This window comes from Cervus elaphus, chromosome 19 (assembly GCF_910594005.1).
Source record: "Cervus elaphus chromosome 19, mCerEla1.1, whole genome shotgun sequence".
In the NCBI taxonomy this organism is placed as follows: domain Eukaryota; kingdom Metazoa; phylum Chordata; class Mammalia; order Artiodactyla; family Cervidae; genus Cervus; species Cervus elaphus.
The window spans coordinates 68,563,361-68,590,814 of NC_057833.1; the positions used below are offsets into that span (position 1 = coordinate 68,563,361).

General features: G+C 37.3%; 1 protein-coding gene across 6 annotated transcripts in view; it reads right to left on the reverse strand.

The window, feature by feature from the left end:
• Positions 1-27,454, reverse strand: part of DYRK1A (dual specificity tyrosine phosphorylation regulated kinase 1A) — a 145,581-nt gene that overhangs the window by 79,612 nt on the left and 38,515 nt on the right. For 4 of the 6 annotated variants that reach the window (XM_043875119.1, XM_043875122.1, XM_043875118.1 and 1 more), the window contains exon 2: positions 16,173-16,258. The exons of 1 other annotated variant lie outside the window; for it this stretch is intronic. In XM_043875119.1, the coding sequence (XP_043731054.1) occupies positions 16,173-16,182 (10 nt within the window). In that variant the 5' untranslated portion in view covers positions 16,183-16,258. Of the gene's footprint in view, positions 1-16,172; positions 16,259-26,998; positions 27,017-27,454 lie in introns of those variants that run through there. One more of the 6 variants, XM_043875120.1, reaches the window with a different exon arrangement.

The following is a 27,454-nucleotide window of genomic DNA, read 5'->3' on the forward strand; positions in this document are numbered from 1 at the left end:
ACTGTGCTGCTCCCTGGGTTATATTTTGACAACGTTAAAGTATTTTCCTTTTTGTAATAAAGTATTTAATTAGATAAAAATTTTAAACAATTTACTTATATAATTTAATACACATATTTTGGTTACAGGTATTTAACAAAGCAATCAAATCCTTATTTCCACTTCTGTTCTAAAATCCGCCTGCCCGCAGTGAGTGGGAACTGCTGCAGATCATTAAACACTCATTTATCAATGTCTCTCACCAGGCAACACAATGCAGCAGAATAGCACATAGAAACCATCCTGAACCCCAGCAACAGCGGCTAATTAGCATAGCCTACCACTAAACCGACTCCATATGATTGGAACTGTTAGTCGGAATGCTAGCCAATCAAACTAGGTTATGCAAATAGCCTATTTTAGTTGCCAGGGCAGAGCTACTTCCCAACGTCCAATAGGAAAACAAGCAATAAACAAGAAATGAAATTGAGCTTTGTCACATTTTCAAGTTGCTGTTAACACTTTCAGGGTTAGAGCAAATTTAACACACACTGTAAAGGATTAGAATCATATTCTATTTTTCACTCCAAATGAAGTCCAATGGTAAAACACACAGAATACAGTTAATGTAGTGTATGTGTTGTAATTTTAACTTTTTACTATACAGTTATGAGTTTTTCTATCAGAAGCTGCCATCAACATTTTAACTTTTCCCCCCACCTACTCAAAGGCAGACATTATGTAAATCTCCTTCCATACATTCAAGTATATTCTCATATTAGAGAAATCCTATAAAGCATTTTTATTCTATTACAAAAAACCTAAACAAAAGGTGGGCGTAACAGAACACATGGCTCACTGGAAGTCTGAAACAAGCTTTATCAGACTGAAGAGAAATAACATTATGGTTTTGGTTACGATATATGCAAATATGTAACTTCAAAATAATTTTAAAATTACAAAACCCCAAGTTATTATTAACCTGTAGGGCTCAGAATATACAAGCTGGGAAATAATACTCATATCATGGAACCAAGATCAAGATATAAGCACAATATTATATATATATAAGCACATTATATTCAAATGTAAAATTTCTAATAATGAGTAAAATATTAAAAAAACTCCTACTGTCGGTATGACTAACGGCTACAAATACAGTCTTAAATACAGTAACTAAGTATACTCTGTATACTAACAGCTACAAATACAGTCTGAAAGAGCATCGATGTTCTGACAATTGTTAGTGGTTGAGAAAACATCTTTAATCTCACATATTCAGAGAACTGCTTTGAAACATGTCAAGGAGACACATTTCCCATTTGTGCCTTGACTGTGTCTTTATAAAAGATAAAGTTTTATTTTAAAATAGATCAACTTGTCCCACCTATCCTAGCAATTATCTCCTAAATGGAGTACGGATTCATCCCACACCAAGTCGTCAGAGATTTTCAAATATATTTTCCCACAGAATGTCTGTTAATGTCTCCAGAAAGATTTCTAGCATTTGTCAAATATACTGAATTAAGACAAAGAACAGATTTCAAACATCAGATTCAAAGAAAACAGCATGTTGCTCCTATCTCCACCACTGCAAGTTATCTTCCCCCTTAAGAAAACTGAAGCCACTTTTCCAGCATCTCCAAAGCAACCACCACCCATGCTTCTCTCCTAATTTCTTCCCATGTTCTACTTAGCAGTTCTGGATGAAAGTCATTTAAAAAGTCCAATGAAACCACCAACTAAAGTCAGCTTCTTAGGGGCTGGAACTTTAAAGCTGGAAGAAACCTTAAAGACCATCTAATACTAACCCCTTGTTCCAAAAACAAACTATAGTTTTAGAAAACTAGTGCATAAGATCTATAGATGAAAATCAAAGCCCTCCCAAATACTCTAACAATATCTGAAATAATATCAGTCAAGTACTAGTAAATCTCATGGTTTGCTACCCATATGAAAATATATAAAAATATAAATGTTCAAAAAGGGTTAGCTCAGAATCACTCTCAATGCCATCATATGACAAAAGCATCTACACTAACCAAGGCTTACTTAAGAAAAGGTGGAAAAATCACTCTAACTCAAAGACTCAATCTTACTTCCCCCTTCAGATATCATTTGGGTGGGTGCTTAATACTTGGAACCCTTTACAAGCCTCCTTTAATGTGTTTGAACCTTTTACAAGCCTCCTTTAATTCCTAAGGGCAAGGGCAAAAGAGAGAAATAAGAGAATTTTAAGTCAATTTCATTCACACTCCTGCCCATAAATCTTTAATATCCTGGTCATTTCTCCCAGGTTCAAGCTTCTTACTTCCATCACATCAATAAACTGATCCTAATCCAGACTGTCTTCCAATCTAAAGCAGTTTAAAAAAAAAAAAAAACATTTTCCATGTAAACGAAGACTGTTCTCAGTTCACCTCTTAAACATCCTCCATATGACAAAATTTTCCATCCTTAAAGAAGAAAAACCATTAAAACCTTGGCACTTTGATTTTCGTTTGGGACCTAGAGACACAAGGGAACATCATCTGCCTGGTGACAGATGCTCTGGGATAAAACATCCTGAATTTAAATGTTGTTCAGTTTATCATCAGTTCTTTTAAAAGTTACTTAAATTGTGGAGTTTAGGAAAATATCAATGACTACTACTTTTGGAATCAGAAATTAAGTATTGAAAATGTTTCAAAATAGTTAAATCACTAAATTAGAATCTTCATTACGTATGTATTTTAGAATTTCTAGTAAAGAAAATACTAAGTTTTCTAAGTATAGAATCAACCATTTACTTTTTAAAAATATAGTATTCCAGTTACATTGCAAGAAGAAACATATCTGGAAAAATATAACTGGTAACTTCTCAAATCTGCAATTAATGATGCTCAAGATATATAAACAGCCTCTAGCCTCTCAATGTGTAACAGGCCATTACTATGACAAGTAATAAGTCATCCAAGATTATCTCAAATGATAAATCACACCATACCAACAATTTTATATTTTAGGGAGAACTACAATGCAGCTTTATAGTTTTGAAAAATGGAAAGCATTTTCCCTTTTAAATCTGAAGCCATCTAATCTGGAAAAATATTCAAAACTTTTGAGCAACTACCTCAGTCCAGTCTGTGACGCCTCACCACGTGTAAAAGTGAGGTGCTGTCACAATGCCTTGCAAGACATCCTTTACAGAAAGACGTCGTCCAGTTACATCTGTCCCCTCCAACTTGAGAGCAACTCTGATGCCTTCCCACCCTCCTCCTCCTCATGAATCTGCCTACAGAAACTGAAGGTAAACTGTTACTTAAATCTGGATTATGGACAGAAAGTTTTAAATCTTGGATTATTCTCTACCTTTGTGGATCAACTAATTCACATATGGGAAATGGTCCCCATCTTCATCCTCCTTCCCCTTCCAAAACAAAAAAGGCACTCAAAACATTACAAATACTCACTGTTGTATATTAAATATACTTTTACTCCCTCATCAGGTATTATGGAAATACTAAAAGCTGACTGATCAAGCCTTTATTTAGCTAAATGTTATCATCATTAATGCACACAGCCGGAACAACAAAGATTTTTGCAAATTAACTTTCGGGTTAAAAACTTTCCTTGAGACATTTAGGAAAACACAGTTATATCCATGAATACTGTTTAAAAGAAACAGATTTGGGCCTCCTTGATTTTAATAGAGAACTCTCAATATATAAGACTTCCAGATTTTCCTTTTTCTTTCTTCAAATACCACTTCATGGATTCTTTTTAATTTTTTGTTGTTGTCGATGTTTTTGTTTTGTTGGTTTTTGTTAAAAACATATTGTTCTGAGATTTATTTAACAGAACTTCCTTTGAGAGCTGTATGATAACAGAGTCTGTCTTAGGCTGCTGTCTCTATGAGATGGACAGTTGATTACCCTGATATTAATGTCTTTTCCAAAGGCAAGTCACCACTTGTCCTTTTTGCTTCTGAAAAATAAGTTTGACTTATTAAAAAAAAAAAAAACTTTCCTTGGATTGTGCTCGAATAAAATATAAGGAACAGGTTCATCTTTCTTAACCATCCTCACCTTTACAAACTGCATTAAGAATTTTATCAATTTCCATGAATATGAAAACATGAGTCTCTCAGTTGTGTCCAACTCTTTCAGACCCCATGGACTGTAGCCTGCCAGCCTCCTCTATCCATGGGGATTCTCCAGGCAAGAATACTGGAGTGGGTTGTCATGCCTTTCTCCAGTTGGGATCTTCCCAACCCAGGGACCAAACCTAGGTCTCCTACACTGCAGGTGGATTCTTTACCATCTGAGCCACCAGGGAAGCTTCCAAACAGAGCCCAAACCAAAAATCACAAAGGGAGAAACTGAAGTACAGATGTTGACTCTCAAGAGAGCTATTTCTCGCATGGGCAACTTTAAGTGCTATTCTATAGGTGGGTAGTAGATGGAAAGTTTTACTGAGATCACGAATTTCACCTAGTTCTTAACATTTACTACCAGAGAATCAAAGACAGCAACAACTGCTTGAAAAGATCCTTTAAGATAACCAGCAAGAGAAGTAACAAACACCACACCCAGAAGCTCAGTTTCCTAAACTGAGGCTGGAAAGTGCTTTCAAAAGGAAAAATCTACAGCACAGATGGACTAAGCATACTTGTTCATATCCTCCATAATATCTACCAACATAGCAGTTAAAAGTCACAAAAATAAAATCAATTCAGCAGAGCATGGGAGAGAGATTCACTGCGGTGAGCCGAAAGTTCTGACAGATGTCTTCAAGACAAAAGGCCAACAGGAACATACCAATAATCAGAAGAGCATCAGAAAGACCCAGAGCTGAAAGCTGACGTCAAGAACCACAGCAGAAGCGGCAGGTGCCATTCCGGGTGCAGAAGGAACAGTGGAGCAGAAAGAGAGACGGCCGAAGGGGCCTGACTGCCAGACAACTATTTTCTGTGGTCAGCCTCTCCCAGCAGCTCAAAGAAGCTACCGCAGAGTCAACACACCTAGTCTCAGCCACTCAAACACAGAGGACAGTCACCCCCAGGCTGAGGCAAAAAAAAAGGCCTGGAAGACACTACGCCACCCGCCAAGGAAGGGCTCATCAGGAGCAGCAGAGCTGCACTCTGCTCCCTGGGGCCTCTCACCTGGCAATGAAAGGGCGAGACCCCTCTTGCCAAGACCCCCATCCACACCCACTGAACTGAGGCCATCTGCCTGGTGTCTCACCACAAACCCCAAACCTGCATTTGCCCCCCCAACTGGGAGAGAAGCTGATAATGGCACATGGAAGTCAGATTCTTGAGTGGGGCAATAGGGGTTATAAGTATTTTTCATTAAAATATTATAAAAGAGGGCCTTCTCATAGACCAAACGAAGGTGACAAGTATTGTAAACAATTACTCTGCGTCTGATTTAAAACAAAATTTTTTGCCCAGTGAAAATTTGCACAGCACACAATTAAATCATTTTTGAAAATCATCATGACATTACACTACACCTCCAATCCCAGTGTTAACATTCCTCCTTTGCGTGGAAGAAGCCTGGTGACATACATCTCCTTCTCTAGGTCCTAATCCACTCAGCAATTTTCCAGTACAGTTTTCCTGTTTTTAATTTTCAACAGAAACTCAAGATAAAAAACCATGGAACTCAATTACAGTTCAAGAAAGGTATATAAGTGTATATCCTTATATACAATGTAAAAGTCACTGTCTGGAGGACAAAGGCTGTGAGATAAAAATAAAGGGAACCAAAGCTCTCATTTTGTATCTTGGGAAAACAAGAGAAACTGTCTAAAACGGACAGGTCAAGAAAGAGAGATTTAAGTCAATTTTATAAAGTTGTAATAATAACAGAAAAAATTTAAACGAGAAATAAAAATTGGCAGAAAGAAAAGCACACAGAGCCCTTTGATTTCCTCTTTCTGACAGGACAGTCTTTAGTTTCTTAAATAATAAAATAGATCTATAAACACATTACTCTATTTAAAGTGATGTTAAGTAACCAAAGGGAGAATTTAAAAACTGAATATTAAAAGGTGTTTTGCCACTAAGGAGTGAGAATGAGGAAAAGGAAAACTGCTATTTCATTTTTACTTCCAGAATAAAGTTTTATTAACTATACACCTGTAAACTCAGTAATTAATGCTTAATATAGAAAAAAAGTACAAATCTGATTTTAACATATCATTTTAAGCATGGCTTAAAAAATACTACTACTAGTAAGGGTGAAAAAAAGGTTGGTTGTAACCAGGAGGTTCTAGAAAAATCAAGCATTAAACAAATTTTTTAACTTTTATAATTTTATATGAAGCAGATCTAGGTTTCTATTAACAAATAGTTTACATTTTCAAGTATCTACTTTCTGAGTACTTGCTCCCATGTATATTTTGTGGATAATGTGAAAAAATGGAAGTAAATTTATTTGTGCAGCTCCTGAATCTCTAACATAGGCCCACTTAACAATATGGATGTCTACACTTTTTAATAAGACTAGCATTTAAAGGACACAAAGGCTTCAACCAAGCTGAAGAGGGACCAGTCAACAGCAGCCTGATGTCAAAGGAAAAGGGAGAAAGCCCACAGAAAGAGAAGAGCGTCTTAAAAGATTCCTGTGGAGTACTCAAGCTACACTATCAAAACCTTAAGCAGTAAGTTTTTACATCAGCTTTTTTTAGTTTGGGTTTTCCTTTTAAAAGAATCTTACTACTTAAAGTAAACCAAAATTTATTCTAACAAACTTTTAAAATAACAGCCAAGTTGATCCATTTTCTAAAACTATGAAAACCAAACTCCATCAAAGTATTCCTACACTCAAAACAAATATTTTATTTCACTTGAATCTACAATTCAAATCTGTCAATAATACACTTTCTTCACCACTCAAATGTGCTTGTTTAAGAACACGTTTCTTTTTAAAGCAGTAATTACTTCACAGACTTTCCAGAAAAGCTAATACAGATAAGCTTACTGTATCTTATCAACACCAAAGAGTAAATAATTTATGAAGCCCTTGGGAATCCCTGTAAGAGAGGATATACAATACACAAGTAAAAGGTCACCACCATCAACAGATTGTTAATGGATTTATTCTCATTTGTTCAACAAATATTTGAGAATTGATTCTATTTTCAGGCATTACACTAATAAATAAGCCCTAGACCCTCCATACAAAAACTTAAACTCCTGTATAAAACGATACTATGAACAAAATTAAGAGACAAATGTAAACCAGAAAGTTCACGAGAAGTAACACAAGCAGGACTAGACTGGCTAGGCAGCCCCGTCGCTGACTAGCTATGTGACCTGGGGCAGGCTACTAGCTTCTGGCTGGGTTAACAACACACAAATCCAAGAGTCACCATCAAGAAAAGAGAGTTAATAAATGCACATCATTCAGAATGGTTCCTGACATTTAACAACAGTCAGTGATGACCTCTCAAGAAAATGAAATTTAAAATAATAAAATACTCGCAAAATATCAGCAAAAAATACTAAAAGGAAAATCACAGATCATATAAACACATACTCAACTGCACTAATATTCAAATAAAGGCAAATTAAAGTGTTAAGTTATGTTTTGTCTATCAAATTGTCAAGTATTTTTAAATATTCAGGATTCTACAGTGTGGTAAAATTGTGCTGTACAGCTGGTACAAGCCTAACCTGTTCTTTAAAAAATACATTTGAAAACATGTATCAGAAGTCTTAAAAATGTACATGCCCTTTAACCCAGTAAATGCAACCTCTTAAGACTAGACCTAGGGCAATAAATCACACATGAACACAAGGTCTACCACAACATTCACTTAAACATTATTATGAACTAATTAGCAACAGTGGGGAATAGTAACTGATTCGCAGAATACTAATTATTCATGAAAAATGATGCTATTAGAGAGTATTGATGGGGAAATGTTTAAATTTTAAAAGACCAGAGAAAGTAAAAGGTGACCCCCATTTGCCTCCTCAATCCTTTCGAAGGAGCCCCACGTAAAAAGGGTATAATAGGCAAAAATACATAAACTAAAAAAATAGTGATATTCTAATTATTTGGATTATTGCTGATTTTCATTTTCTTCTTTACAGAAGTTCTATCTGAACTCAAAGTACTTTTAACTAAAAATATTGTAAACTGGACTGTGGTGGTGATAGCTGCATAATTATAAAACTTCACTGAAAACTCAAACTTATAAGGTGCATGAATTTTATGATATGTAATTTGTCTAAGAATATTCACAAACACACACAGGACAGGAAAAAGTCCTTGCCCTCAAAGAGAAAACAAAAATTACATTTCATGTTTTACTGAATGGGAAAGAGGGAGAACTAAAGTATTTCAGATCTCTTTAACAATAAATCTGCGTAACTGTAACAAAATCTTTTTCTACTAGACTCATGTAAAAATGGATATTAGATAATCACTTCAAGTATATGAAAAAAACAAAATGTTATCAGTTTTTCAAGTAACTTGGTTACCAGAAAAAAACTCTTTACTCCATCACATTTCTTTCCCTATCTACCCTGCTCCTGCAAACAAAACCTGAGTAATACCAGTAAGTAGGAAAAAATCAGCATAATTCCAATGCCTAATAAATAAACAGTCCTTCAACACAATTTTAAATTATGTAAATAAGATGAATTTTAATTAACTGTTAAGTCTGATAAAATCTGAAACATTACACAGGTGATTTGAGAAGACAGGTCAAATTCTAAAAAAAAGGGTAAATTTAAGGAAATGCAAGCTCAAAATAAGCATAAATAGTATGGTAATAACAACTGAGAGGGGAGAAAATAAAAATAATAGAAATAGACCACATCTATCAGGCACAAGCTATGTAAGCACTCAGCACTCCGTTGTGAGGTTTTATTGCTATTACTATGCTTCCTATTCCCCTATTCCTGTGAAGAAAGTGAAATGTGGAGCTGTGTATTTTGTTCTTGTAGTTACCCAAATCCCTTCTGTTTTCCTTTCTTCTCATCATATGTCTAGGGGTGAAGAAACATGACCTACTGTTTCCCCTACTTGTAACATCACTGAAATTTAATTACCAACTTTCCCCCCTCCCCCTCCAAGCATCCAATTTGAAGGAATCTTTTATTTCCCATTAGTAACTGATGCAATCAGAACTTTCTTCGTTTTTTATGTTGTTGTTTCTACTGTATCTTCATTGCAGAGAATCTAGCCGTTACATATTATACTCATGCATAAGCATCATTTAAGTTCCACAAGTACCTATTTAAAGCTCCTTTTACGTCAGTGTCCCTGCAGTCTCCTTGGTTGCCAAAGTATATTCCCTGGTAGATTCCTTAAGAAAGAACAGCCTCCAAATTCACATTCACATTCATAACATTTTGTTTGCTGTTTTCATACTTGAGTCAATTTAGCTGGATATAAAACTCCTGGCTCTTATTTGTTCTCCTTGTGTTTATTAGATGTTGTTATTCCACTGCTTCCAGAATAAAGCACTGTTATCAAAACCAGATAATCCAACATTCTTCCCCTTAAAGATTTGGATCTTTGCCTGCATACTCCCAAGAATTTTCTTCAAAGTCCAATAATGTTTATGGAATGTATCTACATGGTAGTCGTTTCTGGATCAATTTCTCCAAATATATAACTTTTCAAATGTAGTGGTAACCCTTTTTCTTTTTCTTAATTTCAGGAAATTTACCTGAATTATAATTATTAGAATTTATTAAGTTTCACTGCTCTGGTTCCTCTTCAGAGACTCTGGTATTGCTTCTATGTTGATATTTCTTTGCCTCTCTTTGGTAAATGTCACCTTTTCTAGAACACTTCTTTTTCTTCAATTCTTTGTTAAATTTTTGTCTCCTATTTATCTTCTGTTTCTCTGAAGACATTTTCTGTTGTTTGTTTCACTTTAGCGTACCTGTTAGTTTAGCTTCATTTTTCAAATGATTCCTTATTTCTCTTTACCATTTCTAAGATTTCCTTATTCAGATTTCTGTTGCTCTTCCACACCTTCCCAGGTGGCGCTAGTGGTAAAGAACCCGCCTGACAATGCAGGAGATCCAAGAGGCTTGGGTTTGATCCCTGGGTCAGGAAGATCCCCTGGAGAAGGAAATGGCAACCCACTCCAGTATTCATGCCTGGAGAATCCCATGGACAGAGGAGCCTGGTGGGCTACAGTCCACGGGGTCGCAAAGAGCTGGACACGACTGCACGACTAACAGTCTATATCTCTATCATCTTCTAAATTTGTTTGAGTCTGAATTCATTGAGAAACATCAGGCTTATAGTTTTCATTTGTTTTATAAACATTTCTTTCCAGCATGCTTTCATTGTCTGCAAAAATATTTTTGTCTCATTCCTTTTTTCTTATGAAAGTAAGCTCTGGGGGAATTTGACTGAGTCAGTTGCTCTCTTTCATGCAAAATAAAAAAACTTTTAGGAAGCTGGAGTAGATTTTCCAGGTTCAGTAAGTCCTCCTCTGTTTCCCTCAAGAGGAAACCAAGCATACCAAAACACAGTCTCATGACTGAGGTCTCCTGTACTTTCACCTTCCCCCTATCTTACTTGCCCTTTTCCCCTTCTCCCCCACGGTCTCCATCCTGTTTCATTTGGATTCCATTGTCAGCAGCATCTCCTCAGTGTGGGACTCTGACCAGGGAAGGAACTCCAACTGGTCGGTTTTAAAGATTCATAGGCACCAGAAGGCTCTAACCCCACAGAATTCACTGCGGGCCTCTGCTATCCTGAGAACTCACAAACATCTCTTCATTTTAGCTGCTGTTCTCAACCTTTCTTGCCACACTTTGCAGAGACTTTTTGTTAGCTAGCTTGGGGTTCTCCTGTTCTCAAGTCCATCCAATTCTTGCTGCTTTCTTCTGAATCTTTCAGTACAAATGTTGACACCATGCAGGTCTTGTAGTTGTTTGAGACTGGTCCTCATCTACTTCTATTAAGAGTTTGTGGTGATACTGTTTTAGAGAAAGTGTCTATCAATTTTTGGTTTTGCCATGCTAGTTACTCTGTATTTAGGGAAAACTGTCAAGATTCAAAAAACCATGTCCTACTGTTATCTTCCCAGATCTCAAACATTCTTCTGAAGGTACATTTAGCAAGTATCCCTAAATTTTAAAATAATGAGTGTGAATCCATTTGCTTTCACCGAGGTCTTGAATGAAGGTGCTAAGGCCTAAGAAACACAACATCACAACACGGCTAACCTCAGGTTTTCCACCATCTTCTCTATAAATATCCTATATTCTCTTATGAGACACACACCTGATGCAATCATTATTAATCGCTTTCATCTAGAAACCAGAAACAGTTAAAAAAAAAAATTAAAAAAAAAAAAAAACATAAAAGGAAATGGAAAATAATGTGAAACTCTTAAAACCACCTGAAGAAATTTATTAAAGCAGACATTCAGAGTAGATATTTTTAGGCATTAACAGAGTAACAATTTTTGTTCCTTTAACAAGTATTCGTTGAACGCTTTCTATGTCACAAGAACCCGTAGACACAGGGTACAAAGATGAGAATAAGCCACGGTCCTCTGACTCTGAGAATCAGATTAGCTGGGACCAAAAAACGGCAAGCTAACATGTGCAAATGCCATAAAAGCATTAAACAAAACCACTTGCTACAAAGAATCCTGGGAGGAGAATATTTACTGAACTATGTTAGGTTTGTCGCTTTATGCATTTCTGAAGCAACAAAACTTTTTCCTCCACTGAGAACACACTATCACTTTATATTTTCTAAAACAGAAGATTCTTCTCTTTGCCAGCTGAATTGGAAACTTATTTTTAACTATAATACTCACTGCTCACAAAGATATATTAAAAAAACAAACATTTGTCTAATGCTAGTAAGTATAAACTGGTATGTTTACCAAACACCTTTCTAAAGAGTTGTATGAAGTGTCTTAAAATTTTTTAAGCCCTATGAGCTAAAATATTTACACTTCAAGGGACAAACTACAAGGCAATAATTCAACATGTGAACAAACACTCATGCACAAATGTTAGTATTTAAAAAAAAAGTGAAAAGGAAAACTTAAAAAAATGTCCCCGAGACATCTAACTTAACTATGAAATGAGCATATAAAGAAACAACTTCAAATCACATACTTTAAGATAAATTTCTAAAATAGTGTGCCCTCAGAAAGTTATAGTTCTGAATGCTCTAAATGTGCTCCAAGTTCAAAAGAACAGCAGACCACTACAGTTAGTAAGTTTCTTATGATATAGGGAAATGTTCACAATATAATGCTGGGCAATAAAAGAGAAAATATAAACAATATGAAAACATATTCTGCCCAAGCACACCAACCTATTCAGATGATCTTAATAAAAAATGGCATCAAAAACAAAATACTGTAAGAGAAAGTGCCCTAGCGCAATGGGCAGTAGAACTCTGCGTATGTTCCTTCCACTCATCCATAGTCATAAATTTCCAAATTTTTTCACTGATACTACATTACCAAGTTAACAGGGAGAAAACTTGAAACCTGAGGGCAAAAATAAATCCACTGGATTTAACCATTCACCAAAAACCATCAACTTGTTGAACTATTAAGCACAAAATCAGACCACTCAGGATTAAGAAATGAATGAGAAGTAAAGAAGGGAAAACACATATAGAAAAAGACTATTTACACAGGACCACGTGAAGAATAAGACCAAAAGGAGTGAAATGGGCAATACACTCTCAAATATCAAAATGCACAAACCCTTTTATTCCCCTCCATGCACCCTGTGTATACAAATGGGACTACAAAACTTGATTTTATTTAAGTTTACAGATCTGATTTCTAACTGCTGTATAATATTATACTATGTCATACTCCTGTGATCACTTAAGTATGCAAACTTTGCCCCACAAAACTCACATTTTCATCTGTTAAAACTGCCATATCAAATAGCTTTAAGCACTTAAATTTATAGAAATATGGTAGATAATATGATCAAATCAGCAGAATTTAATAAATTTATAGTGTTCATCCTCAAAGAGTTATAGTTCTGCATGTTCTAGAACTATTTCAAGCTTTCAAATAACTAGCTTATCACTATTAAAAAAAAATATTTCAGTTGTTAAAGAAGCCCAGCAAAGCAAAAAACAGTATCATCTGCTGTAACCAACAGCTTTTCCAATTAATGTTCCACTGAATGTTAATAGGTATAAATGAGAAATAAAAGGGAAGGTTGTTTTATCAAATAACTTTGAAAAATGCAAGCACTTATATGTTAATGTGCACAGTGATCTCTGAGGCAGTATATTTTCCAAATTTAATCTCCTAAGTACTTTCTACATTCTAAATAAACTGAATTTGGTTACTGCTTAATTCAAAGGAGTAAGGAGTAGCTCCTAGGATCTGAAGATGATCACATGCTTGGTAGAATGGTGTCACTCATTGCTAACAGGAATAAATAAGAGAGGAGCAAGTGTGTGCAGGAGAGACATCTAGGAGGCAGTTATGTGATTCTGGAGCTCAGAAAAGAAGAGTGGGACACAAAAGTAGATTTTGACAACATGTAGGTATCAGGTGAACACATTACTGCGAACGCCTTAACCAGACAGTGCTCTCTATTTTTACTTTAGGTACCTTGAATTCAACAGACAAGGATCTAAAATTTATCATAAATATCCACTGCATCATTTGTTTATATATTTTCTCCCTCTTCCAGCTGAAATGTGTTCCTTGATTCCCAAGCACAGGAAACCTTACAAGTCGAGCACTACTATCCCACCTGGTACAAAGCAAATGTTAGCGAAACGAATGTTTGGTCATAAATGATTTTTCTTCTAAAGATCAAAAAATAATCCAATCTTACCTAATATATATCCTAACTGTATTTTAAAATATGAAAAGTGCCCTCCAATTAAACAAGTATAGAAACACCTATAAACACACATACTAAAGATATATTAAAGTTTAACTTTAGCTTGCTGTTCAGTAAAAATCAATTATTAAGCTTTGGCTTTTGAAAAGTGCAGTCAGTCAAAACACACTTCAACGTCCTTTCTAGCGTCCCTGAACAAGCACCTAAAATGAAGCGGTATGAGAGAGTAAGGCGGCATCATATCTCACCAATATAAAGTCAAGATCATGAATGCCTGGGGAAACAACACTCACTTCCAAGTATGCAAAAACATTCTAGGAATAACTCCTAATGAAAAACTCCTTATGAGCTTTTATGTGTTAAAATCCTGTCCGCTGAATAATAAATGTGTGCATTGTAAAACCAGAGCAAACTGCATTAATTAATGATGATTATAAAAGCTGTTAATTTTACATTCAAAAACAATTATTAACTTTCAAACTGTTGAAGGGGAAATACACCAACAGCTAACATACACATCAGAGTCAAACCTTCCTTCTTCAGTCTTTCCCTTTATCAGCCAGTAAATGTTGGTAATTTTTAAGGAATACAGGGCTGAGTAAGAGACTAGATTACACCACAAATCTGATATTTGTAAATTTTCTGTGTGTCCCAGCATTCATAAAATGAACTAGATAATCTTTATAAACTGTATCTACTCTTTAGATATTTCAGTTCATCCATAAGCCTCTCAAGAAATAGAGTTATTTGGAAACTTTTCATATCTTGCGACAATAACCTAGAAATAAAAGAGCAACTCTGCCACCTCAAAGTTCCTTCAGGGAAAACCTCCAGAATCATTAATATTCATGGATTAAGTCTTTTGAGACACCCCCCAGAACACTTTGTTCCTCTACTGACCTCTGGTGAAAGCAAGCATCTACTTGGTATAGCCAACGTGCAGTACAGTGCCCAAGGCGCAACCCGGGAGCTGACAAGGCTCAGAAACTGTTCCTGCACCAGAAAGTCACACTTACAAAATCTGACAACACAATTTTCATAAAATTCTACAGTGTTCTCTGTAAGTTCATTCTTATTCACTCCTCCATGACACTGATGTTCGGCCTCCGCGTCATGCTGATTCTACCAGTCACTCAGCCAGCATGTGTCCATGGTTGTACCTCTAGTATACACAGGCAAATACATACGTGCACCCTTGAGACACAGATTACAGCAATAATCACTCAATCGCCTTTTACTCAAAAAAGAATTACTATCAGACTCTAAGTTCCTCATGAATGTGAAATATGATTTGATCTATAATTAATATATATTCAAGCACATTTCTTCATACAAAATGGTACACCTGAGACATTTTTTTTAACTCCACTCTGAAGTCAAAAAAAGGTAAATTTTTTTCTGTTTGAAAAACAAAGATCACCAAAACCAAAAACCAATCACAGAAACTTTTACACCTTCACCAATAATGTAATTAAGTATCTATCCAAGATTTATGTAGTTACTTCTTTTCCAGTTAAAGACCACATTTTCAGTTTATAAATCAAGCAAGAATGTCTGTGTCCAGGTCTACAAATATAAGCCACCTGGTTCAACAAAATGCCTCCTAATCAGCCTGATTTTAAAATATTAAAATTTAAACATTAATAACACCTTATCCATTAGCTACATTTTCAAGAGTTTGAACACAGCCACAGATACAACAGCCTTCATTTTTCCGTGTATAAGATCACCTCAATTAATTATAAAGCAATCAAAACTATTCTTTCAAAACTGCCTTCTACACTGCTTCTCCTATATAAATACAAACGACAAGAGGATAAAAAAAGAGACAAGGAAGAAAGAAAGGAGAAAGAGAGGAATGAAGGAAGGGATGGAGATAGGCAGGAAAGGAAACATAAAACCCCAGACCATACTGTTTTAAGGACTCAAACATATGGGTGTAACATCCTTAATTTAACAGTTGGAGTCTTATTTAAGACAGACCACTAACATCTACTCCATACGCCTTTACAACTCAGCTCTAAAGGGATCTGAGGGAAACATGCATTCACCCATAAAGGTGAATATTTTATTTATCTTTAACAGAAACACTTCAAATCTCACCAAAGTACCTTAGCCAATCATCCCCTTTTGAAAAGGTCAAGAACTAGCAATTACTATGCTGTATTTGTATTAATACCACTCTCAGTTACTGATTAGCAAACTGATGCCCAAAGTCAAGTCTAATAAAACCCCAACTATATCTTTGTATTTAGTGATCTAAATAATTCTCCCCACTAATGCTGTTTATCAGAAAGCTCCCCCCATTCAAAATACATCACCAGTTCCCACATTCTCTCAGACAGCCCATAGTTTTACTGTATTTCAAAACTTGAGTCACCTGTATGCATCGTCTTCTTTCAAGTCTCATATCATCCTGATGGGGTGGGGGGAGGGAGGGAAGAGTCCAGCAGCAAAACTACAACACTGTGTGAAGAAAAACAGATTATGATAAGAGATAAGGATGCAAGACAATTACCCCTAATTGAGGAACATCTAATGTAAATACAACCCCCAAAACAGAGATAAAATGACTGCAAATTTATTTGCTAACATTTATTTAAGCTTACTTGAAAATAATTTTCATTAATGAAAACTAATTATATTTATAAAATATAAAGTAACTGCCAGGGAGAATAAGTTTTAAAATCTGACTATTACCAGCAAAAAAAATCACACATTTCTAGGTATGAAATAAACTGTCAATGCTCCACTAGTCTATGTAATTTATTAGAAGAAAAATATCTACATTTTATAATCTACATCAAATCACAAATCACTTTGAATGTGAATTCACTTTTCACCGTGGCTTACTATCACAGGTAAAGAAAGTTGCTTTATAGGAACAATCAGATGTCAATCTTCCAATGTTACAGGTAAATTGAGACACTGCTCACAACTGCTCCCCTAAGCCCACAGACTCTCTTTTGCTCTCTAAGTGGCTTCCCTACTTACTGTGATTCTTTGACTTTAAATTCCTATTTATTACTTCCGCTGCTACTTCATGATTGGCCAGCAAATCCCACGACTAATGGGAAAGCAAGAGCACCGGCTCAGTGCTGTCAACTAAGAGCACACAATAACAGGCAAGACAAAGACAAGCACAGGCTGAAAACCAACAAATGAGTTTGGTCGAAAAATCTAGTTTTCAAACTGATACTGTGGAATTCAGTATTATTCCAAATGAAACAACGTTGCTTATGTTGGCCAAGTTCCCAGGCTAGCCAAAAGACATCCATCTATTGAGACAAAAAGATATTACACCAGTCATGGGCACTGGGGACTCTGCAGAAGCAACACAGAAACTTAACCAATTCTAGATCCTCTCTTTATTTGGAAAAATTCTAAAGTAGGTCGTTTTCCTTTGTTAGCACTCTCTCAACTCTTGATGCTTGCAATTCCCTAAATTTACATTGCAACACTCCAATCATCCTGCTAATATTAATAACCCTTTCCCCTGAGTACCGGTATGTTCCTAAATTACCACCCCAAAGTTCCTGTTGCCTCAATGGAGTTCACTTCAGGTATGTGACAAGAAGAAATCAACTGGGCTGAAATAATTCATTTTAACATTTGCAGTTTTCAACAACTAGCTAAATAGACCAAATAAACCCCTAATGGGTAGGATTCTAATAGTATTGCAAAATAACATTAAAAAATACTGAGACAGTGTGAGGAAAAATTTTAGTCAAGTGGGTCATAATATGGACTTGAGTTTGTATTTACTGCCCCCAAATATTTCTGCTTTTCATTTATTTCTCATCCTACTTTCGAGCCCCTGGGGTTCTTCAAAAGCTCAAAACACAGAAGAGCGGCTCAGAGACAGCAGTTTATGTGTATGAATTACTTGTAAATTAGGAACCACCTGTCTCTGAAACCATTCCTCGATTCCAGATTCCATTCCTGAACAACCACTTTTCCAGTTTAGATGCTGCTATGGTGTCAAGTAAAAACCTAAGCATGAGACCAACTGGTACCCAACTTGGGAGGAAAGGAGGATACGGACAAACAGATGAACATTCAAGCAGCGCATCAAAAGTTTTACTTGCAAAAATAATATATGAATCAAGATTAAAGATTTTTATTTCAAAAACATAGTGTTCTTATTTTTTCCCTCATAAATGGCCAGTCTTAAAAAAAATAATACAAGTCTTTATAAGTTCAGCATAAACTACGGTAAAAGAAAATGTGAAATCTAAAATCTCTAGCTATGAACTACACATTTTCAAATCCTTCAGGCTCTCAACATTATATTCTTCACCTGCAAAATATCACAATGCTATCTACACCCTGCCAACTTCAACAGCTTCAACAGGAAAAGATGAGTGGGCCAATGGCATAACGGATAATGCATCTGCCTCTGTTTATCAAAATGGTCTTACCCTAAAACTGACATCTTTTGGTGGGGGGGGGGGGGAATCAACCATTTAATCACTTGAAAAACAGCCTTTAGCAAAGGACAAACCATCTCTACAAGTTAGGAAATTGGCTGCTGAAGTATGCTGCAACTAAACCATCATATACTGAGTAACGATAAACTTCTCAAGTCTTGACACTGGATTACTAAATAAAGATTCTAGTGATTATTCCAATGTATCCTTCAGTCTTGTCACTTTTCAAAAAAACAATGGTCTGTATCAGACATGAGTTTTTACTGACAGTAACTACATTACAGCAAACACCAAATGGACTTTGCAAACTACAGATAAAATTTTCTTTCTAAAGAAGCTTAAAAATCCAGTCATATTTTAATTTTTTTCTGGAAAAAAAAAAAACCAACAAATTTTTTATCTTTTCCCCCACAAATGGAACCATTCACAAATTATGGAGCAAAATTAGATGCTAATGAAAAACATGTACTATCCTTACCACAAAAACCTCCCATAATCCTCAAAATCTTTTACAGTATGTTTTAGCTCACATTTTGCCAAAGGCAATATAATAGTCTATGAACAATCTAGGAACTGAGCTTAAGTGGTTTTTGAAGCTAAACTTACAAACCATTTTTCTAGTTGTCTGAAAATCACTGCATAAAATTAACTTACAGCCCATGTGCAGGGAGGGCTAACAGAATTTCAACAAGCTTGAGTTCTGGTGCATGATATGCTCAGGGAAGTACAGACTTGGTCTCTTGGTGTCTGTTCTTTCTTTCTCAAAAGAAGTCAGGGAGACGAGAGGGGAGGGGAGGAAAGGGAGGGTGGAAGGATATGAAGACACCTAACTGAAAGTACTATTGTGCTGAGATTTATAAAATCACTACAAATCTAAAAAAAAAAAAAACAAAAAACAAAAAACTAGAGTGGCAAAACTGTGATTGAAATGAATGCATCAGCGTGATATGGCAAACCCAGATTAACTCAAGAGTTAATGAACTAAGGGCTTTCCTTGTGGCTCAGCTGGTAAAAGAATCTGCCTGTAATGCAGGAGACCTGGGTTGGGAAGATCCCCTGGAAAAGGGAAAGGCTACTTACTCCAGTATTCTGGCCTGGAGAATTCCATGGACTGTATAGTCTACGGGGTCACAAAGAGTCGGACACGACTGAGTGACTTTCACTTTCTTTCATTTAATGAACTAAATGGCAGTCATTGATGTATTTTCTAAAGACACAAAGTTTTATACTGATGGAAAACTAAAAATTGTATCTAGTTTCAAAATAACTATAGTAGTAGGGAAGTATTACAAACAGCGGGCCAAAAAAAAAAATCAGTACATACAAGCTGATACAAGCTTCAAAAGTACTGGTAGGAACTATCTTATTTCTTAAGCTGGGTGGAAGTACACAGCTGTTGCTTATTATCTTTTAATTTTATGTGCTATATATTCTCATATTAGCAATTTTAAAAATTTAACCCGCAGGAAAAAATAAAATGCAAGAGGCTTAAAAGGACAATTCAGATAATACAGAAGATGTCTACTAAGAATAAGCACACACACAAAAAAAAAATAAGCTACAAAAATGAAAATAAAGTTGTGTGTGTGTGTGCTGAGTGGCTCAGTCATGTCTGACTCTTTGCGACCCCATGGACTATACAGTCCATGGAATTCTCCAGGCCAGAATACTGGAGTGGGTAGCCGTTCCTGTTGAAAGACCTAAAATTTTATTCCATGGAACAAATTACAATGCGGTTATATTCAAATTATACACTGTGACCCGCTTTCCTTATAAATTTCTGCTCATTTACACTAATAGAGTAAGGAAGTCATAGAAGAAAATGTCTTTATTTCAGATAATAATTTCAGAAGTAGACTTTCAAGAATTAAAATAGCCAAAGGAGTCATACCTAACACACAAGAAAAACAATCTATCACCCTAATTCCCAAGATCCAATGGGATACGGGGGGCGGGGGAGGAAAAAAAAACCTTTTCACTAACTGGGGATTTCAAGAGAAATCCTAAAAATCAAGAATATTTATGACTTCCTCTAGAATTCCGAGGAAATACCCACAGTCTTAAAAAAAGAAAAAAAAAACTGAAACGCAAAAAGCACAAGATTTCAAATCAAAATTATGAGTAAAACTGCAGAGAAGAGGACCTTCACTATACCCCAACCACGCAGCTGAGACACACCTGACAAGCAGGCCCTCTTACTTCACCAGCGGGGACACCAGGGGTCAGACAGATCAAGCAGCCTGGCCTAAGGTCACAGTGTGAGAACTCTGGTCCCACATCAAGTTCACTTCTTTCTGCCACTGCAAGATCCTCTCACTAGGGATCACTGAAATGGTTATAAGAAAATTACAAACCTGCAAGAATCTAAGTGACTAAGCCTGATTTTAAGTCTCACCATTTACTCTTCTGACTCAACCATGCCAAACACGAATAAAATTCATAAGTAGTAAATTAATTTGTAAAAACTATTTCAGTTTAGGAGAATGAAAAAGTAACTTTCCTGAAAAGTTAGACTAGCAGAGAAATTCTGATTATAACATGTAACAGATTGCCATATATTCCTTTAAAAAAACAAAAACTGAAGACAAGTTGAGAAGAGTGTAAAAACCAAGAGTAGGTAAGTCATTTTTGCACTAAAGCCTCAGGCAAGATAAAAGAACATGAAGAACGATACACCTGGGTCTTGGATCATATGACTCCATTGGCATGTTAGAAGTGGGAGCAGTTGATACATAGGGTTTAAGGAGAGAGAAGGATGTGATTTCTCATGAAACTGAAAATAAAGAACACAACTCTGAGTAAGCATTGGAGAGAAGATTCAAGAAATAAGACCTGAGTGGATTAAATAAATAATGCCCCAATTGTGGCCACCTCAAGCACCAAGTTACCTGGCCTCTCCAGGACAACATCTGGGCTAAACTGAGACAAAATTAGGCACTGTATGTTTGGCTACAGCAATAAGCACAGGAAAACAGGAGGAAAATAACTCATAGGCATATTATCTGTAACAACGCAGAATGCATTGACAAGTATCTTTTTTAAGACTGGAGAGCAGAGACTGAGTGAGCTATCAGGGAAGCCTCATAGGAGTAGGCTATGACCAAAAAAAAAGTACTTGTACCCTGCCACTAATTCAAAACATATAAACTACCACTGATACTGTGGCCTTCCTGGTGCTTCAGATGGTAAAGAATCTGACTGCAATGTGGGAGATGACAGAATACTGGAGTGGGTTGCCATTTCCTTCTCCAGGGGATCTTCCCTACCCAGGGATCGAACCTGGGTCTCCCGCATTGTAGGCAGACACTTAACCGTCTGAGCCACCAGGGAAGTTTTTGTCTCTTTTAGTGAGTGTGCAAACAATTATGTTCACAAGATTTATACAACCTTCAAGTCTGTCAACATACCTACGTGTTTTCTCTTATATTCCAAGTTCCTCAAACTTGGATATTCAGACCACAGAACTTTTCAGGAACCTAACTTCCACTACAGGAGAGCTATCACTGTATATATACTAAGAAATATCCCATCATAAGCAGATCTAAGTTCCAGAAGGTTCATTTAAGTTAGCTGGTTGCAAGGCAACATTAAGTACTATTTTAGTTACGTGTGGAATTAAGCAGACTTCCAAAGTGCAACTTGCCCCCAGCCCACCTCTCTCTTTCAAAGTTTCAGGCCCACGTTTCTGAGAGTCCTATGAACTGAGCTTGATGTCCCAGTTATTTTCGTTTCCCACTTATTACTGCACATGACAGATATTGTATTTAATGGACACATAAGCATTTTCCTTTAATTCACTTAATTCTCAAAAATAATCACATAAGTTAAGCAGCACTATTACCCGGTTTCACAAGTGAAGAGACTAAGGCCCAGAGAAGTGAGGCTGCACAGAGCCACACAGGACTCTCTTAGAGATGAGATTCAAATTCAGCTAAATGGACTCCAAAGTTGTCGATCTCAGACCCCACATTAAACTGAGTTTATGATCTCCTGACCCTACTCTTCCAACCAAAAAAGAAGAGCAAAGAACATGTAGGACAGGAAAAAAATCCACTTCTCCCTCCTGTGTTCTCAGTTTTGTTCAATGGGGTTCACCACACCCCAGTCTCCCAAACTAAAACCCTAATAACCTGGGACCTCTTTCCTACTGTGTACCCCACATCCAATCCATGCAAATTCTCCTGTTGGGAAATTCCCTGGCAGTCTAGTGGTTAGAACTTGGTGCTTTCACTGCCGGGGCCCAGGTTCAATCCCTGGCTAGGAAACGAAGATCCCACCAGCCACACAGGGCAGCCCCCTCCACCCCAAAAAAGTGAGCTCTGTGAACCATCCCAGCAAATGAATTAAAACCTAGGGAACTGGTCCCAGAAACCTCCAGTCTATCGCCAGTCTTGGTGTCGGGAAGTGGATGGTCTCACAGGACTGAGCCCTTTACCTGTGAGGTCTGATTCTCCTGGGCAGACAGTGTGAGAACTGGGCTGAATGTTCGGACAACCTGCTGGCATCTGAGGATTGCTTGTGTGAAAAAGTCCCTCCCCCATGAAACACACACACAGACATGCTGAAACTGGGCACAGGAACCCTTTGCAAAAAGGAATTAAAAGCAAAGTGATACAAACAAAATAAATTCTCTCTCCTGCGGCTGTGCTTGCTTCCTACCGCCTGCACACCATGCACTCAGACTCTGTTCCTCAGCTCGATCCCGCTCACAAGAGGACTGGGCCTCCCCGGTGCCTCACACAGTGAAGACCTCGCCTGCACTGCAGGAGGCCCGGTTCCCTCCCTGAGTCGGGAAGGTCCCTGGGAGGAGGGCATGGCGACCCACTCCAGTGTTCTGGCCTGGAGAACCCCATGGACAGAGGAGCCTGGTGGGCCACAGCGCATGGGGCCGCAAAGAGTCGGAGGTGACGTAAGGTGAATTGAAACGGGGTGCCCGTGACCTCTCAGGTGCTGCTCTAAAAATCAAGCACTGTTGAGGCCCAGTGCATGGTGTCGCTCCTCCTTACATTTCCCTCCCTAACCTGAACAGCTGCGGTGACCGCATGCAAGCATTTTATTTTAGAAACAAAGCGTATCTGTCAGACAGAAGACCCTTAGGAAAAGTAACACCCAATCCCTGAAAGCCTGCAATCCCTTCTCATAACTAGCTTCTAAGAAATGCAATAAAAACCACTATGCTTGCTCTTTCCTTTCTGATAGCACCGACTTTTCTACGTAGCATGGTCTAAAATATTTACATATATATGTGAGTGTATACACATATAATTTAATTTATAAAATATGCATTACATATAAATAGTTTACATAAGTGCATTCATATATATACTTGGTTATATGTACTTTTATAAATTATATATAATTATATAAACCACTGAGTTTTTAATTATCCTTGAATTTCAAAAATACAGAAAAATAACAAGGTCCAGAGATAATCAAAAACACACACTATTATTAACAGTTCACATTTTCTTCCAGCAAGCCTATTACTAAGAGTAGTAAAATGAGTTTAGTCTTACTTATTTTCTGTGCTAGACCTTGGGGAACTTCAAGGAAACTGCTGTCCCCTGAAAAATTCTTACAATGTGTGGCCCTATGTTTCAGGTGCCAGCTGTCCTCCAACTGGTGCCTCTGTCACTTTGGCCCCAAAGCCAGGTGCTGGCCTCCAGTTCTGTTGTCCGGCCCCTCCGCTGGTTTTTCTAAACATCCTTCCCTCTTAGAAGGAGTATGTCAAAGGTTTGCCCAGACTTTTCATTAGCTCCTCTACCCGCTCACTCAGTATCTAGTCCAGAGCTGCAGGATGTTGGCTACAGGGCCACATTACCACCTCAACTCTTTATGCCTAAAAGGCATCCAACCCCTTCCTGACACAACTCACATTCCCATCTCTTCCCACCCCCCACAACCATTCTAGAAACTGCTGAATTCTTTAGCTACTCTAAACAATCTCGCTCAATCCTATACATTTTCAAAATGCCTAATGCCTTTCCATTCTTCTCCATGCCTACTGTATAATTCCCGGTCCAGGTCCTTATTTCACACAATTAGAGATGCCTCCTAAACTCAGCATCTCCTAGGCCAGATGGTATGCCAGTAACACTAGGGGAGGTTCCCAGAACCAGACTGCAGACTCCACTCCCAAAGATCCTGATTCAGGAAGCAAGGAGAAGGACTCAAGAACCTGCCCGGGTTTTGTTTAGTTTTTGTTTTAATACTTATTTACTTGGCTGCAGTGGGTCTTAGTTACAGCACTCAGGATCTTTAGTTGCAGCCTGCGAACTCTTAGTTGGGGCATGTGGAATCTAATTCCCTGACCAGGGATCGAAGCCCAGCCCCCCGCATTGGGAGCTTGGAATCTTAGCCACTGGACCGCTGGTGGTCTTTTTTTTTTTTTTTTTTTTTAAACTCTTGAGCACGACCGGATTTGGGAACTATTTTACTTAACGACAGCTTACCCCTCATCACATTTTATCACACATTTAGCTGCTGTACACAAACATCGCTGAAGCACAGACTTTCAACCTGGATTTAACGCATCTGTGACTTAGGAACATTAGTCAAATCTTACTGACCTGAACTCAAGAGCTCAGCGTGGCATTCCATAAAATGACACCCTCCATCTGCATCGATGCTCAATCTTTTCCCCTAACTAAAAGTCACCCTTTCTATGCCTGATCTTTACCTAAATCCTAGCCACTCTTCAACACCAACTCATTTCTCCCTCATCCAGCTTAAAGACACTCCAGTTTCTCCTCTGAACCTCCTTTACCTATGGACCACTATATTTTGTTAGTTATTTATGTTATGGTCTTACTCAAGCGTTATTATCTACTGCTTGGTGAATCTCAGTCTCAAATTTCTATTATATCCTAGTAGATGTTCAATGCGCACACTGGATTAATAGAATAAACAACATGGAAAATACTGCCTTGTATAGAAAAAGTGGGTTATAAAGTAGTATGCAGATATACTTATTTTTAAAAAGGAGAGAAGAGTAACTGTGTGCAGAAAAAAAAAGAACTGACAGGTTACACACAAAATGCAAACAGCAGTTATCTCCAGAAAGAAGAGCTGCAGGAAACTGTTGTTCTTATTTTCTCAAGTTTCTAAAATGAATGTGTTATTTTGTAATGAAACAAAATCTTATACCTAGAATTTTAAACCTTAGCTAAATCTTAACCTAGAATTTCCTCCTTTTTTTTGGTCGCACCATAGGGAATGTGGGATCCTAGGTCCCCAACTAGAGACTGAACCCACGCCTCCGGGCAGTGGAAGCAGGGAGTCTTAACCACTTCTGCCAGGGAAGGCCCAACCTAGAATTTTCTTGATCAATGGAAATTCGGTAAAAATGACTGACATGGGGCATTCAACACAATCCTAATACATTTGACTGATTTGTGAATGTCAACATTTCCCAACCTACACTCCAAATTCCACTGGCCGCACTAGACTGGATGTTCAACCTTAGGGATCTCACTCAGTCATGCAAATCAATTATATACTATTATATACATAATATACGTGAACACAAGCTTTCACAAAAGTATTGTTCCCATATAGTTTTCTTCATGGAGCACTGATTCACATTCTGCTTGTAGTCCTATTTTGCTTAATGTTCAATCTCTACTTTTAGAAACATATTTCATGATGAAAAATACAAAATTTATATACAAAAGCACATTATCAACAAAAACCTAGAAATACTAAAAATATTCAACACTAACAGAAAAGATGTACATTCACATATCATGTAAATCCTTTAAGTTCTTACAATATTATATTACATGAGGGAAAAAAATCATGCATTATATCTTTTTTTTTTTTTTCATGCATTGTATCTTATCAGAAAGAACTCAGAATCTTCATCAAAGCACAGTCTCAGGAAAGTAAAAGGGAAAAAAAAAAAAAGAAAACGCACAGAAGAAACGCTGGAAGAAAACACATAAAATTAATAATGAATGTCTTTGGCTAATAACAGATTATTTTTAATTTTCTTCCTTACACTTTTTAGCACATCACAACTTTTATAAATATGCATCTTCTTTTCATAATCAGGAAAAAAAATGGTCCAAGAAATTCATCCTCCATCCTAACAGAAAAGTCACCGTGAAATCTAGCTATGGGCCACAACTATGGAACAACCTTACGTCCCCTCCAGCTTTTAAAACTCTGGTCACTGTCCACAGTGAGACTCTCCCAGAAGCGCTCTGCATTGCTTAACCTGGTGTCCAAGGCCCAAAGCCACCAGGCTCCAGAGTCAGCATGCCCTCTGACGCCTAGCGCCACTGCTTCCTAGGTGGTCTCGTGTCAGGCTCTGAACTCCCAGGTGCCTAGTGTCCTCATTTACAGTGAGGATGATCCCATAAAACCGCACCGTTAAGATCACACACCATTCAAAATGCGGCACGGCAAGCACACACGACGTGTTCCCTTTGTTACACCGGCATGTTTTATACCGTCACGAGGACACCCACCTTTCCAGTCCTATCTCCTTTTATATATGTGCTTTCCTTCAATGTCCACTTGAGCCACAAAGGACAAAGCTCATCCCCCAAGTATCACTTTCCTGCTGAAACTAGTTCCTTTCCTGCCTGTCAACACCATTTCCTAAGTCCAAGGCCAGTGCCTTCTCCTGCAGAAAGTCTCCCACCAGCACCTCTCAAGCCCACACAGCAGTACTGACACGGGGACTAGGGCCCTAACTCTGCCTCCAACTGGAGCTAACAACTGACGCGCACGATGGCACCTAGCCCCAGAAACCAGGGAAAGCCCTGCTCACCTCCCACTCCAGGAGGCCAGCTTCCTCAACTGCAGCAGACTCTCGACACTGACACCAAGAGAGGAGAGAAACAATGTCATCATCAGCAAACCACATCGCCACAAATACCTGCTTTGGGGTTGCTTTGTTGACACAAATGAGTTAAAAAAATTTTAAATATTTAAAACAAGATAATAAGCACAGTGAAGTCATATCTGCAATCTAATCATGAAACAAATGACTTGGCTAACTCATTTCCATGTGAAAGACACAAAATTGAGAATTTCTGATATAGAGAATGATATAGGAGCTAAAAAATATTTTATAGAATTATCAATTCTCTATAAATGGCTATCAACAGAAAAGGCTTGGGCATAGTTTTTGTTTCTTGTTTGGGTCTTTTTTTTTTTCCCCTGTGAAACACTAAACCTCTTTTCTAAAGATAATATTTTTAAATGTGGTGTTATTTATACTGAA